This window comes from Thamnophis sirtalis, unplaced genomic scaffold (assembly GCF_051295495.1).
Source record: "Thamnophis sirtalis isolate CommonGarterSnake01/CBP01778 unplaced genomic scaffold, rThaSir2_p1.2 scaffold_11, whole genome shotgun sequence".
Taxonomy (NCBI): domain Eukaryota; kingdom Metazoa; phylum Chordata; class Lepidosauria; order Squamata; family Natricidae; genus Thamnophis; species Thamnophis sirtalis.
Window position 1 is genome coordinate 59,872,875 of NW_028261391.1, and position 16,842 is coordinate 59,889,716.

At 39.8% G+C, this 16,842-nt stretch overlaps 1 protein-coding gene across 1 annotated transcript in view; it reads right to left on the reverse strand.

Moving 5' to 3' along the window:
• EIF3A (eukaryotic translation initiation factor 3 subunit A) overlaps nucleotides 1-16,842 on the reverse strand; it is a 37,516-nt gene that overhangs the window by 8,747 nt on the left and 11,927 nt on the right. The window contains exons 12-19 of the mRNA XM_087725888.1: nucleotides 13,895-14,242; nucleotides 12,719-12,823; nucleotides 12,487-12,600; nucleotides 11,585-11,707; nucleotides 9,471-9,624; nucleotides 7,847-8,031; nucleotides 5,467-5,552; nucleotides 1,812-2,908 (exon numbers count right to left, since the gene is read on the reverse strand). Of these exons, the coding sequence (XP_087582014.1) occupies nucleotides 1,812-2,908; nucleotides 5,467-5,552; nucleotides 7,847-8,031; nucleotides 9,471-9,624; nucleotides 11,585-11,707; nucleotides 12,487-12,600; nucleotides 12,719-12,823; nucleotides 13,895-14,242 (2,212 nt within the window). The remainder of the gene's footprint in view (nucleotides 1-1,811; nucleotides 2,909-5,466; nucleotides 5,553-7,846; nucleotides 8,032-9,470; nucleotides 9,625-11,584; nucleotides 11,708-12,486; nucleotides 12,601-12,718; nucleotides 12,824-13,894; nucleotides 14,243-16,842) is intronic.

Genomic DNA, 16,842 nt, shown 5'->3' on the forward strand with positions numbered 1-16,842 from the left:
AGTGGTTAAATGCAGCACGGCAGGCTACTGCTAGATCAGCAGTTCAGCGGTTCAAATCTCACCGGCTCAGGGTTGACTCAGCCTTCCATCCTTCCGAGGTGGGTAAAATGAGGACCCAGATTGTTGTTGGGGGCAATATGCTGACTCTCTGTAAACCGCTTAGAGAGGGCTGAAAGCCCTATGAAGCGGTATATAAGTCTACTGCTATTATGGTCAGGAGTATCTTATGGAGCAAAAAATACAGCAGCTGCCAGACACTCTCATCTGGTCTAAATCATAACTATTGAAGAAAATCTCATTCACAAATTGCCCAAAGCATTATGATGATAGATGCAAATAAGACCTTTTCATAAAAAAACAGCAATTTTTTAAGTGTGGAAAGCAAAATCAGTTTTAAAAATTTAAATACTTAAATGACTAGACATGTTAATATCCTATTCAAGTCTCATAAAATCCAGGATGAGGTCACTGAAGTTTTTTGTGATTTTAGATAACCTATAATAGAGATGTCTAAGTCAAACTCAAATCCTGCTAATTATACTGGAAAGTTAATTTTTTTAAAAAAAAATTCTTCACAACAATACAGAAGAGATTTGCCACTGGGATCCTGCCACTGGGATCCTGCCAATTTCTTAGTGTAGCACAGATCTTAAGTTTCTTACTATTTTTTTTGTCGTCATATCAATCTGATCCAATCCTAAACTTTTTAAAAGTCAGCCAAGATAAACCAGGTGCTGCCACCTAATGGGGCAGATGTCTACAGCAAGATTTGTTAAAGTCAGCGCCGGTTAATTATCCATGTCACATTTGTGTTCAATAATCAGATTACATATTAGAACATTTAATCATACATTCATTTAATCATTCATGCTCACTAGTCCAAAAATAAAATGGCACTAAGCTAAAGGAAAGATTTCACCTTACTCTGTGCCATACCTAAACTATTTCTTAGTTCTTCCTGTGAGAGAAATACCACCAGCTGAAAAGTAAAAAATGTTTTTAAAAAAAAAAAATAGGCAAAAAATGCTTTTTTAAAAAGAGATGGACACACCCTTATTTTACGTAGTTCACTTTTCAATGTTTCGTATCTGTATCTTTCAGTTTTATATTGCTGATACATTTCTTGAAATAAGACACCACAATGCATTAATCCGTATCAGACACAAAACATTTAGAACAAAACGTTTATATTCTTCAGGCATCTGTATACTACTAACACTCTCTATCTATAACAGTGTTTCTCAACCTTGGCGACTTTCAGGCCTGTGGACTTCAACTCCCAGAATTCCCCCAGCCAGCTATGCTGGCTGGGGGATTCTGGGAGTTGAAGTCCAAAGGACTGAAAGTTGCCAAGGTTGAGAAACACTGACCTATAACCTTTAATTTGGCAAAATAGTGCACCCTAGGGCAACAATTTCTGAATCAAGGTATTTCAAATGTGCGAACTTACAGAAGGCATCCAAAATCCAAGATCCATGACTCAGGTAGGACTGAAATTTGGTACATATGTGATTGCTTTGGGGTTGTTGCGCCATGGGCCAGAGGTTCACTAGATTAGTCTTGCCTTAGTCCTCCAGAGGCTGAGTAGACTGGCCCCTCCTTTGGCTGTTGGAGATGGGTAGACCAGTCCTGCCCTAACCAACCAGCAGAAAATCTGAAATTGCACCCATTCCCACAGCTTTTTTTTTTTTTTGCCCTTGGTCATTCTGTTCCTCTCTTTGGTAAGGAAATATCTCTAAAAGAAAGACCCAACAGATCATGAGTTGTCCAATTTATAATAAAAAAGTTACAATTTGCATGAATTTGTTTACCTGGTTTACCAAATGGCCTCCAAGGTCCAGGCCTGGAATCATCTCCGCGCCTGGGACCCCTGTCATCATCCAGTCGTCTGGATCCACGATCATCATCTGTGTTACGCCAAGGTCTTCTATCCTCATCACTCCTTGCAATTCTATCATCATCCAGCCCACGCCTGGGCCCTCGGTCATCATCCAGCCCGCGCCTGGGCCCTCGGTCTTCATCAAACCCTCGCTTGGGTCCTCGGTCTTCATCTGTGTTGCGCCAACTAGGTCGGTCATCATCCAGCCCTCGCCTGGGCCCTCGGTCATCATCCAGCCCACGCCTGGGCCCTCGGTCATCATCCAACCCACGCCTGGGCCCTCGGTCATCATCCAACCCACGCCTGGGCCCTCGGTCATCATCCAGCCCACGCCTGAGCCCTCTCTCATCATCTAAGCCACGCCTGGGTCCTCTGTCGTCATCCATGTTACGCCAACTTGGTCTGTCATCTTCCAAGCCACGCCTAGGTCCTCTGTCGTCGTCCAAGCCACGCCTGGGGCCCCTGTCGTCATCCAAGCCACGCCTGGGACCTCTGTCATCGTCCAAGCCACGCCTGGGACCCCTGTCATCGTCCAAGCCACGCCGGGGGGTCCTGTCATCGTCCAAGCCACGCCGGGGGGTCCTGTCATCGTCCAAGCCACGCCGGGGGGTCCTGTCATCGTCCAAGCCACGCCGGGGGGTCCTGTCATCATCCAAGCCACGCCGAGGGGTCCTGTCATCGTCCAAGCCACGCCGGGGGGGCCTGTCATCCTCCAAGCCACGCCGGGGGGGCCTGTCATCCTCCAAGCCACGCCGGGGGGGCCTGTCATCCTCCAAGCTACGCCGGGGGGTCCTGTCATCCTCCAAGCCATGTCTTGGGGCCCTGTCATCACCAGTTGAACGCCAACCTGTTCGGTCATCATCCAGGACTTTCCTAGGATCCTTGTCTTCCTCTTTATCCTGTTTCAGTATTTTATCTTCTGGTGCTTCCTGGGTAGGCTCTTCCTCTTCTTGTGGAGTAGTAGACTTAGTCACATCATCTTTTTGTGAAGGTTTTTCATCATCACGTACATCCCCACGCCGCCACTCTCTAATAAAACAAAGCCAGAATTTTATTTTCAGATGTCCAAAACCCAATAATGGGGTTACTCTTGCAAATTACAGCTACATAACTATAAATTACACATGATTTCTCATCTCAAAAATTTTGTGAGCTACTCTATGTTAATACATGCATTCATACATTAGGAAGTCACAAATTTCCATGGATGAGTATAAATAACAAAATGTATTCTAGAAATCATACTACTAAATTTCTGAGACAACAAAAGTTATGGTTCACATATTTTGCTAGTTTTCCAATAGAAACAAGTTATTTGTTCAATATCAATATCATGAAGTGGAATTAACAAAACTATTATCTTCAGTTTACCGGAACTTCTCAATTAGGTACCATGAGTCATATTCAGGTTAAACATATTTTTTTAAATAAAAGTGCTTTCTGCATAAGAAAAATATATATGTCATCTCCATTTAATGACCAATACCTTAACAACTGATTGAAGTTATGAAAAAAATCTCAGAAAGTGTCCTTTACAGCCTATAAAGCACTTCTGACCATTGAAAACACGTCACCACCACCTGCAGCCATGTAACCACATTTAGGGAGCTTGGCAACTGGCTGGCATTTACGGCTGGTTGCAGAATCCCAGTCAATGACCATGATTTACTACTTTTCTGCCATTTTCTGGCAGAAAACTGCAAAAACCACACATTGAATATTCTAGATTCATTTAACAACCTCATGGTTCACTTAACAACTACGGTAACTCTCTTTATAATCATTGTAAAAATGGCTGTAAAATGAGATGACCTGTTTAACAACAGCCCTAACTTACAAGCAAAATTCTAGCCCAATTTTGGTCATAAATAAAGGAATAATAGAAAAACAGAGTTGGAAGGGACCTTGGAGGTCTAATCCCGTTCAAAGCAGGAAGCCCTATACCAGCGATGGCGAGGGGTCGTGCGTGGGTGTGCAACACCCCCCCCCCAGTGCACATGCGGGCATTAGAGGTACTCCTCCACCATTTTTTTGATGCTTTTTTCACCCTCCCCAGGCTCCAGAGGCTTTATAGGACCCTGGGGAGGGCAAAAACAGCCCCCCTACCCCCCCCCCGAGGCTCTCAGAGACTTCAGGGACTTTCAGGAACCGTTCCCGAACTTCCAGTTTGCCCATAGGGCCGTTTTTTGCGCTCTGGGGGCTTCAGGGAAGTTCCTGAAGCCTCTGGAGGGCCTGGGGGGGGGCACTCTTCCCAGGCTCCTATAAAGCCTCTGGAGCCTGGGGAGGGCAAAAAATGGCTTTAAAAAAGGCTGAACTCAGATGGCCGGCGCAGGCATGTGTGACAAATGGCTCTGTGTGCCACCTTTGGCATTTGTGCCATAGGTTCGCCATCCGGGCCCTATACTATTTCAGACAAATGGTTGTCCAATCTCTTCTTAAAAACCTTCAGTGCTGGAGCACCCACAACTTCTGGAGACAAATCAAATTAATAGTTCTAATTGTCAGGACTATCTATACAACATGATCTTACACACTACATGAGTAGCGTGAATGAAATATCGTATCTGACAATTAGCAACTCAGTTTTAAGGTGTGTATAAATTAGTTAACAAAAGAAAAGGGAATCAGCCAGAGCACTCTAAATAAAATATTCCAGAATATTCATATACGGAAACATATTCTATTATGCACATTGATTTGTAATTGTTTACTGGATTTGCACTGAACTACAGTACTAGTAATTTTATTTGTCTCAGATTCAAAGTAATGACATCATTTTGCATTGGTTTCATTCTACTTTGAAAACTCTTTTAACACTTAGAAGCAAACATTTTAGTATCTAAAACTTCTGGCTAACACAGAATTCATACCAACCACTAAATGGGTGGCTATATAAATATTTTGAATGAATGAATGAATGCAAAAATGAACTACAAAAATTGAAATCATTAATATTAGAAGGCAGGCCTGTCAAACTGGTGGCCCGCGGGCCGGATGCGGGCCGGATGCATCAAGCGCAGGTCATGCTCACCCCGGCTCCACAAAGGCAAAATACATCATGTGATCATGTTTGACATCTTTGGCCTATAGATCTGAAGGTGTAGAAAAGGGGGAGGATATTTGTTGGAACAAGCTGTAATTTTGAGCACTCATCTCTGAAATATGTATAATGCAAAATCTATATAAATATAAAAGGGCAGACAATAACTATGGAGGAAGGGATGCCAATATAGCCATACATTTAGCAAAATGATTCCAACCTAGAAGGATAGGACAAGCCTTTGTCAGATATGCCAATTTGTTTGAAATGGTTATACACAAAACTCAGTTGGTTATTGAATATATTAATAGTTCCATGGTCTTATTAGCTATACAGAAAGAGAATACCTTCATTACAATTATTAAGGTTTGCAAGAATGTTCTGGAATATCTAATGAATCCTGGTAACATGGTATTAATGGCCACTAAAATTATTCCATATCCAGTCAATGTTCTTTGGATGACAATGTACACTCTTGCGCAGGTTATCAGAATAAGAAAAGAAAACGACCTATTACAGTTTGCTTAAGTATTATTCTATAAGCTACCTTTCTGGGGGACGTCTCCATTCTGATTCCTGATCAGTAGTTCTTCTCCAAGTATTATCACTTTCTCTATCACCCCAACGTGATTCCTACAATTAAACACAATAAAAAAGCAACCTTAGGTTAGTACCAACATTAGGAATATTTCATATTTTAATTTCAATTATCACAATTTTTTAAAATGCAGAGTCTTATCAATGATTCCAGAAACACAATCTGCTTCTAACTAGTTTGCACGTTTAAAGAACACGCTATGGCCGGGAGTAGACAATTTTTTATCAAGGACTTCATCCTGAGGGATGAAGAAATCTTTTTTTTTTCTTTCCTAATTAGAAGACTCCAAAGAACAACCAGTAACTCATTTCAGAGAGCTAAACTGGTTATTTAGTCGGTCTATATTGCTCCAGTTTTCTTGAAAGACCATTGGATAAACATGCATATTCAACATGGATAATGGTGGTTCACTTAATGTGGGATTATTAGTTACTACTTAATAAGAGAAATGGGAAGGGGGAACCGAGAATAGTAGCTCCCCATGGCAGAGTACATTCATCTCTCAGTAATATGTATGATATTTGAAATTTATTTTTGAAATGGTACAAAATGTAGAAATAAGAGAAACCATCATTTCTGTAATAAGGCATTTCAAATGAAACAAAGATTCAGATAGAAAATTAAAAAGAACAAGGAAGAAATGATAAATGTATTATAAAAAATGATTTTTTGTTAAAAAAAATAGTGTCAGGCCTGCAGTTAATTTCCTTTTGGGATTTTTGCCTGCCACACTCTCTATTATTTTCCTATGCTGTTTCATTAGTGTAGTAATTGGAAGGGGGAATAGAAAGGAGTAGAATTGTGGAATGTGTTGTTGTCATTCCTTTCTAGAAGCCAAGGTCATCTTTTGTCTCCGTACCTCTGCACCTGACCGGAACTAGCTGGGTGCAGATGCCAGCATGGCCGAAGAAGATTGGACCATGTGATGGATTTATGAGTGTGGGGATAAGATCATGAACTTTCAACTGGGTGGAATCCCAGGAAGTTTTTCAGATTTGGGATTCCACAGCCAACATGTCTGTCTTATTAAATTGGAACTTTAAGGATAGCTCTGCCTTGGACTCTGATTTAATTCTGCATGATATTTGGAACGTTGACATTTAGCTTGGTTTCAGGAGCAGAAGCTATTTTGTGAATGGGCTCCATGTGATGCTATTGAAGACATTTTCTTGAAAATCCAAATCAGCCCATTTACTCAGGACTTGCTTTTAAAAAATTATTTTTCAACTTTTCAAGGCAATCTTTTTATTTTTATTTAGCTTAGACCCATCTGAATCTCCAAACTATTTTTTCCAATGTTTAAAATGTGTTTTTTTATTTTATTTTTTAAGTTATAGAATATTATGAAATACAAAACACAAAAGTAATTAGACGAACAGTGAGGGAGGAAGAGAAAGAGGGAAGTGAGATGAAGAAAGGTTGGGGGCGGAAAAAAAGAAGCATGGAATTCCAACTCTGTTACAGTAAAATAAACAATGTTTAAAATGTTCTAAATCTACCAATTTTTACACCTGGGATATTGTATTACCTTGCCAACATGTTATTACTGTTATCTAATTACATTGCCAACAGCACACTGAAAAAATTAACGTGTAACTGATCGTAATAATAATCACAGTGCCTTTGTGATCATGTAATCACAACTCCGAGCTTGGCAACCATCATACATTTATGACAGTATCTCAGTCACATGATTGCCATTTGTGATCTTCCCAATTTATGATAAGCGAAGTGTCACGGCCAAACTAAACCTGGCAGAAGCCATTTTCCTAGTTCATCGTTGTCACACTTTGGGAGGAGGGAATGCTTTGCTAGACACAACATAGATGTTTCTCGTGAGAACCAAGGTCATCTCCCAGGTAATGGGGGGAGGAGGAGAGTGCTGAGAAGCCCACCAATTAACTTAATTGGCCAATGTGACTTGGGGAAGGGGTTATTTCTGGTTTAATTATGCTAAAATAGTGGGAACGTTTCAGAGTTTGTTTTCCACTAAGCATGCCAATATGATGTACCCAATAAAGAAGTTATTTGAGGTAGCAAGTGGTCTCGGAGTTCTGATTTGCCTGGGATCGTCAATTGGAACCTTGACACAAAGTCAAGGTATCGATGTACTCAATAACATCTTTGTCTAAATCAACAACAAAACAATGATATTATTTTGAATCATGCTTGCAAAAATTTATATTGTAGCAACACATTTGTAAGCTAAGGTTTAAATGGCATAGAAGCTGTATCTTAAAATGATTTCTAATCAGAATATTTGAACTGGAAATATATAGTATATAAATATATGCTCTCCAGAAAAATCCAGTTCATTAGAATTATTTACCTTCCGCGAAAGTGGATCGTCAAGATTCCGCCTCTCCTCTTCACGACGACGCTCCCGCTCTTCAATTTCTAATTCCCTTTGACGTTTCTTTCTTTCTACCTCTTCTAGTTTTTTAACACGTTCCTGATATTCACGCATTTCTTGTTCACGTTTTTCACGTTCAACGCGGTCTTTCTCTTCTTGTTCTGTCCACAAAATCATAAAAAAATAATAAAGCAACCTCCCATTTTGGATTTAAAATGGCTATTTCATCTTCAAATATACTGATTTGAACATCACTTCACAATTACACAGATTGAAAGTTAGTTTTAATAAATTCAATTTTGTAAATAATAGCTAAAGATGTATGGCTCAATCTAAATCTAGCCCGTTAATTCATTTTTTATTCTGTAGCTTAAATAAAAAAAGATAAGAAAATATTTGCTGCTATCTGCAACTAACCCTAATAAATATTTTAATGGAACCTCTCCTACTGTAACAATTTTATATACCGTATTTTCACGCATATATCCCGCCCACGCAAATAACCCGCCCACGCAAATAACCCGCAGGTTTTCAAGATTTATGTAAAAAAGTTTTTATACACCCCGCCTTCTAATATAACCCGCAATCACAGCACGTCCCTTCCCGATCTCAGCACTTTCCCTCCCCAGCGCCCAGGCTTTCTCCTCCATTCCCGCCTCCCGTCCCTTCCCCGATCTCAGCACTTTCCCTTCTCCTCCGTTCCTGCCTGTTCCTGCCTCCCGTCCCTTCCACCACCTCAGCAGTTTCCCTCCCCAGCTTGCCCAGGCTTTCTCCTCCGTTCCCGCCTCCCGTCCCTTCCCCGACCTCAGCACTTTTCCCTTCTCCTCCGTTCCTCCAACCCCTCCCCAGCTCGCCCAGGCTTTCTCCTCCGTTCCCGCCTCGGGAGGAACAGAGGAGAAGGGAAAGTGCTGAGATCTGTTAACAGATTAGTTAATCTGTTAGTCGCTGTCGTGTAAAATATTTTCCGTATACCCCGCCCACTTTTATACCCCACGGGGGCGTGCTGGGTAGGTAAAAACGCACATTACCCGCGGGTTATATGCGTGAAAATACGGTACATATTTCCCAATATAAGCAATTCAGTAAGAACATTTGAGCAAAATAGAGACAGTCCCCAGGTAAAGAACAAGTTCCATTTCTAGCTGTCTTTAATTCAAATTTATACGTAAGTTGAAACTCACACTTACAAATAGGCTAACTATGATTAAAAATGGCAGGCACCGAGTTAAGCATATCTGACTTACAGATGATAATCACATGATCACAGACATGGTGACCACTGCTGCAATGGTTGCCAAGCACCCATATGATAATTGTCACTACAGGAACTCTGCAAAGGTCGTAAGTATGAGGACCGGTTGTAAGTTGCTTTTTTAGTACCATTATAACTTTGAACAGGCAGCAAACAAATGGTAGTGAGGCAAAGCCGACCTCTATTTTGATTTTCCAGATACCCCGAACAAATGTCTACTTCTAGTAGCTGCCATGACACACATCTATCCAAAAAAATATGCAAAATTACTATCAAGAAATATAAGATCTGTATAAATAGAAAGATGAGGATAGAGTGTTATTTTAGGAAGGACCTTTCAGCATTTACCTTTAAGCATCTTCTCCTCTTCCAACCTTTGTTCTTCCTCCTCTTTCTCACGATAGTAAGTGATGCGTCTTTCTTCTTTGCGCTCTCTCTTACGTGCCTCTAAACGACTACCTCTTTCCTCCGCTAACCTTTCTTCAAATTGTTTAAGTTTTTCCTGAAACAACAATACTTAAATCTGGAACTACAGAAATAGTACAAGCAGCACATAAGGTCAAATATAGATATATGCCAAATTACTTTCTAGCTTTGCAGATGGTGATCAAAACACACTGGGATTCTATCCACTTACAAAGCCAAACCAGAAAACAAGTGCTGTTTACATTCTTGTAACAATATGATGATGTAGAGTAATAGACAACAAAATATAGGTAAACATACTATGAACTGTCCACACAAACTCACACTGATTTTATAAATAATATTCATGTCTTTTTTTGTTGCATGATAGTACAGGTGAAACTCGAAAAATTAGAATATCGTGCAAAAGTTCATTTATTTCAGTAATGCAACTTAAAAGGTGAAACTAATATATGAGATAAGACTCATTGCATGCAAAGCCAGATAGTTCAAGCCGTGATTTGTCATAATTGTGACGATTATGGCGTACAACTCATGAAAACCCCAAATCCACCATCTCAGAAAATTAGAATATTTCATGCAATCAATAAAACAAGGATTGTACATAGAACAATATCGGACCTCTGAAAAGTATAAGCATGCATATGTACTCAGTACTTGGTTTGGGCCCCTTGGTTTGCAGCAATTACTGCCTCAATGCGGAGTGGCATGGAAGCTATCAGCCTGTGGCATTGCTGAGGTGTTATGGAAGACCAGGATGCTTCAATAGCGGTCTTCTGCATTGTTCGGTCTCATGTCTCTCATCTTTCTCTTGGCAATGCCCCATAGATTCTCTATGGGGTTCAGGTCAGATGAGTTTGCTGGCCAATCAAGCACAGTAATCCCACAGTCATTGAACCAGGTTTTGGTGCTTTTGGTAGTGTGGGCAGCTGGAAAATGAAGTCAGCATCCCCATAAAGCTTGTCTGCGGAAGGAGCATGAAGTGCTCCAAAATCTCCTGGTAGACAGCTGCATTGACCTTGGTCTTAATGAAGCACAGTGGTCCAAAGTCCTGTTACTCAGTGGTCCAAAGTCCTCTTTTCTGATGAGAGCAACGTTTGCCAAAAGCACCAAAAACTGGTTTAATGACTGTCGGATCACTGTGCTTGATTGGCCTCTCCATTCTTCCTTCATATTCTGGGTCCTTGGTTTCCAAATGAGATGCAAAACTTGCTCTCATCAGATTTTGGAGCACTTCATGCTTCCTTCCGATATTGTTCTATGTACAATCCTTGTTTTATTGATTGCATGTAATATTCTAATTTTCTGAGATGGTGGATTTGGGGTTTTCATGAGCTGTACGCCATAATCATCACAATTATGACAAATCACGGCTTGAACTATCTTGCTTTGCATGTAATGAGTCTTATCTCAAATATTAGTTTCACCTTTTGAGTTGCATTACTGAAATAAATGAACTTTTGCACAATATTCTAATTTTTCGAGTTTCACCTGTATATAAACTAGATTTCAAATATAGATGGTACAGCTCAAAAACTGAATGTAGCTTTCCAAGCCATCGCCCCATCCCAAGGAGCAGAGTCACATCTGCGGGATGGGGAAGTGAATTGAGGAACCTCTCTGTTAGCCTTTAAAGGCAAACAAGGTCAAGAAAAAGAGAATTTTGAAAGTCTGTCAAAACCCACCATTTTAACATATACTTAATCCAATCAAGGCAGAATAGTTCTGATGCTGGAACTCAGATTCATTTATTTGTTATTTATTTATTTATTGCTCACCTATGTTATTTCAAGGTAACTCTGGGCATTTTTTCTAACAGTTGCACATTCTCCTGAATTTTATCAGACATACAGATAATCACATCAAATAAAAAAATACAAACAGGAAATGTTGCAGGCCACCCTAGTCAATTTTGGCTAATGTCCTAAATGTCAAACATGCTGATGATTTTTAAGATACTGCCTGCCCATTCTAATTTATGGTTATACTAGAAGATCCCATATGTAGGATTACAGTTAGCAAAAAATGAAATGTACCTCATAAACTGATTTCCTTGCAGTCTTGAGCCTAGTTATAAAAAAATCACTGTCTTCTATCATCCGTGACATTCTATTCTTATGCTCAAGAGCCTTTTCACGTTCCTGTTGCATGGTGGTGATCTGCAACACAAAGTCAAATTAAAGCAAATCAAACCAAACGGTTGTACATAATGTTCAGGTTCCAATGCCTAAAATTTAGCAGACTAAGTTTCACACTGAAAAAAACATTGAGGGGCCTGTTACATGTAGTCCTTGATGTATGACTATTTCTTTAACAATCATTCAAAGTTATGATGGCACTGAAAAAAAAGTGATTTACAACCAGTCCACTTTATGACCATTGCAGTCACTCCAGGATCACATGATCAAACTACAGGCATTTAACAATCAACGTGTATTTACAACGTTTGCAGAATCCTGGGTCCCATGATTGCAATTTGTGACTTCCCCAGGGGGCTTCTAAACAAACGAAGTCAAGGGGATGGGAAACTAGATTTGCTTAATGAATGCAGTAAAAAGGTCATGAAATCCGCACACTTAACTACATCACTTAGTGACAGACGTTCCAGTCCCAATGTGATCCTAAGTCAAGGACTACCTGTATATGTACTTATGGTTTTGCATTAAGTATATAATTTTAGCCATTATATAATTGGAGAAACTTTACAGCAATTAAGTAAATGTACTTATAGCTTGCATAATTTACTCTGTGGAAGACATGCATTCTGTGGTGACAAAATTCAAAGGAGACTGGAATTTTCCAATACTTAACAGTAATGATATTGTCCAGGAAATGTTGCTAGTTGGCAATCAAATTAACTTGAATTGAAAGTTTACTAGAAAAATAATGTTACTACCAAGAATTGCTTCTCAAATAAGCAAGCTCTCAAAAATCTTACCCTTTCTTCTTCTTGCTGTTCCCAAAGATCCATATCTCTGACTCTTTGTTCTTCATAGGCAGTCTTAATCAGTGGAATTTCTTCTAAACGTTTTGCTCTTTCAAAATGGTCAATCTAGATTTTTTAAAAAAGGTTGGTTTATTCTCTTAAAAGTTGAGAAAACAAAAACGTTTTCAGTTCAGTTGTAAATGCTATTGTTTTCTGCCTACATTCACATTGCCTTTTCTTTTACCTTTTTCTCCTGATTCTTCAGTCGCTCTTGCAATTCCTTCTTTTCTTTTTCAAGCTGTTCAACCTGTTTTGCCATAATGAAGTCTGGATCCAATTCTTCAAGATCCTACAAATAACAAAAATTAAAATATAAAAGATTTCTAAAGGGTATGAAAACATTTCTGCAGTTTAAATACGCTGTATTTCCCATAATACATTTACTCTGTTTTTCCTTAGACATTCAGTATACTTATCAATTATTTCAATATCACAGAATGTACTACTTTAAGTCAAATTGGGGAAAACACATTAAAATTAGGAAACCTAATCCAGACAAGAGGTTTAGCTAGGAAGAATCAGGAATAAATGCTGGAATAGCACATCTGAAATCCCAAACTCTGAAGTCGCTAAATCATCTTCTTCATTTTAATATAGTGGGAACATAAAACTTGCTTTGAGTTACAATCTTTTTATTCCTAACTGAAAAGATTTTAGGCAGCATGGCATAGACCAGCGACGGCGAATCTTTTTTGGCTCGCATGCCATAAGGGGGGGAGCGCAGGGGGGGTCGTGCGTGGGTGTGCCACACCCATAATGCAACGCGACACACACCCGCATGAGACGCTCCCCCCCCCATTTTTTGCATGCTTTTTTCGCCCTCCCCAGGCTCCAGAGGCTTTATAGGAGCCGGGGGGGGGGGAACAGCCTCCCCTGCCCCCTGGAGATCCCCTGGAGGCTTCAGGGACCTTCAGGAGGCTTCCCTGAAGCCTCTGAAGGGCTTAAACCAACCCTAAGAGCAAACCGGAAGTCCGTTCCCAAACTTCCGGTTTGCCCATAGGGCTGGGGTTCTTGTGCTCCGGAGGCTTCAGGGAAGCTCCTGAAGCCTCCGGAGGACCTCTGGGGGCGGCTCTTTTCGCCCTCCCCAGGCTCCTATAAAGCCTCTGGAGTCTGGGGAAGGCAAAAAATGGCTTTAAAAAGGCTGAACTCAAGTGGCCAGCGCATGCATGTGTGCTGGCCAGCTGACAGGGCAACGCTTTGCGTGCCCAAACAAATGGCTCCGTGTGCCACCTATGGCATGTGTGCCATAGATTCGCCATCCTAGGCATAGACAGTGCATTGTTCCGAAAAAGTGCCTTTAACAGGAGGCCAGACCATAAATTAAAAATTAACACCACCACACAGAAATAACCCTCCTTACCTCAATATCAATATCTTTGAAGGCCTTCGCTCCCAGCTCTGTCTTCTTAATCTGCTCCAAACGTTCACGAACAGTTTTCTTTTTAATTTGCTCATGTTCCTGCAGAATACGCTCTTTTTCACGCTCTTTTGCCTCCTGGCGCAGTCTCTCTTCTTCAGCTTTACGCACTTTTTGGAGTTCAGCTTCACGCTGCTCCAGCTCTTCTTTTTCACGCTGAATGTTCAAACTCTCAAGACGTTCCTTTCTTTCTTCAATAGTTTGCCTGCGGGCAAGGATACGCTGATGTTCTTTCTTTGAATTTTTTAAGTAAGCTGTAACTGCCAGTTGATGTTGTTCTTCCTTTTCTAGCTGAATAAAGGTTAACAACATAACAAGATTATTTTCTGAGATTCAAATGCAACAAGAGACAATATACATTACCAAAATTCAGAACAATACAATTTGTTTAGAGCAGCAGAAAAGGTGATTTTGAAGATTTTGTTGTTATAATCTGAGCTTTCTAACCTATGGGAAAAAGATAGTTTCCTATGTTGCTGCTAAGCTATGGAATGCTCTATCTAGGAAAGTATATGTAGCTCCCAGATTTAGAAAAATTGCAAAAATGCATCACTTTTACACAATGTTAGCTATTCACTGATTTTAATTGGATTAATTTAAAAATCGTGTTTTATATTTTTCCTTTCATTATTATAAGTCATGGCTTTTGTAAGTAAAAAGGCAGAGGTATAATAAATAAATAAAAATCACTAATGCTATCTCCATGCTGTCTTTACAGCTGCTGATTAATTTAATGTAGAGCAATTTATCATTCAAGGATCTGATTTCCAATAAATAACTGAAATTACAATAAATTGTCAATCATTTGGAAATGGAAAAACCATAATATAGCCCTGTCATGTTATAAAACATATTTTTAAAATCACTTTCTCTAATAAAACCTTGCTGCTTACTTAGAAATTTCAATTAAGAATGCCATCTCCCATATTTTCTGCAATAAGCTAATCTTGTAAAGAGCCAAGGTGGCGCAGTGGTTAAATGCAGCACTGCAGGCTACTGCTAGATCAGCAGGTCAGCGGTTTAAATCTCACCGGCTCAGGGTTGACTCAGCCTTCCATCCTTCCGAGGTGGGTAAAATGAGGACCCAGATTGTTGGGGGCAATATGCTGACTCTCTGTAAACCGCTTAGAAAGGCCTGAAAGGCCTATGAAGCGGTATATAAGTCTACTGCTATTGCTATTGCTGCTATATTCAGATGCTTTAGTCATAGGAAAAAGCTTTGTTTGGAAGTATGCCCAACTGTTAGAAAAACAATAAAGTTAAGCAGGAGTGGTGAAGAATATTCTGCAGAAAGAGGATGGATGATAGAATTCTAGTAAAATACAACTAAAATGTAAAATGGCCAATCATTGCAACCATTTGCAAAAGTCCTGAGAAAATTTCTCACAATTCCAAGTACACCCATCAAAGCAAATTCCTGGAACTTTTAGGAAAGTCATTAAAATATGCAAATAAATATTAAGTCATTCATGATATGTATTTACTGTACACATTGATTAGTGTACCAAAAAAAAATTAACTCTTCTCTACTGTGTATTTTTTATTATTTTACACTTAAGTCAACCAATTACATTTTGAAGAACCGTGCATATTGCATTGTAAGTTTGAAAAATAGTTATGTCACTTTTTTAGTGCTGTGGTAACTTTGAACGGTCACTAAACAAATGGTTGCAAGCCAAGGACTACCTGTAGTTGCTCTAGATTAGTGTTTCTCAACCTTGGTGACTTTAAGTCCTGTGGACTTCAATTCCCAGAATTCCCCAGCCAGCTGTGCTGGCTGGGGGATTCTGTGAGTTGAAGTCCACAGGACTTAAAGTCGCCAAGGTTGAGAAACATTGCTCTAGATCATTACTCTTCTAGATTCTTCCCTCCTCCTCCCGCCATTCAAGAAGGCCCCAAATATTTAGCAAATAGAATAGCTTCCCTGAATTATACCTAAGATAGTAGCTTCACTCTTTAAGCCTTTTTATCACTGACTTACAAGTGGTGTAATTCAGTTTCCCCACATACATTTTGGGATTACAATGGCAACAAAGTCTGCCGGGGAGTGCTGTTGCTACACAATGTAGTCACATGACATCACACTTTATAACTGCATTGCTTAGCAATAGCAATTCGGGTCCCTACCCAAAGACTTCCTGTGCAAGAATGAGAACTTTCACTGACCCTTTGATCTTTATGTTGGCCTATTACGACAGTCTTGAATTCTGCAAATACAATGAAATCTGTCCTCAGGTTCACTAACGCAGCCACCACCTTCTACTGAAATCTAACTTGTATTGACTCAATTGGCAGTTTTATTGACCAAAAGATTATTGGCAGTGCACTCCCTTCCATCCAGGGCATAGCATATAAGCGCTGCTTGATCAGGGTCCATATGATTGTCTGGCATGCTACACATCCTCTCCATGACCTGTTTTCCTTGTTAGCTTCTGGGAAGAGGCTTTGTGGTATCCAGAGCAGAACATCTAGATTCAGTCACAGTTTTGTTCAATATAGTATCAACCTTGTGAGTGTCCTCTTTCCGCTATGTGTTCAAAATAGAGTAATTAATATGTATATACAGTATATGTGCGTGGGTGTATATCTCGGTGTGTATACACACAAAGATATTTTTTGAGAGCGGGCAACAGAATTTTATTTTTAATGTGTGCCAGTGTGCTCACATTAAAAACAACAATAAAGGTTATCTTATTATAATTAAACTGAGATTAGCATCTAAAAATCGTAAATCCATTTCATCGGCTTTTTATTTCCATGTGTGAGTTTTATCCATTAGGACTAGAATCATGGGAAGGACCCCAATTTACTAGAGAAACAAGAAATGTGGAAAAGAAGAAGCACTCTGATCATAACTGAGCACACTAAAGCTACCCCAAGGTACACAAATA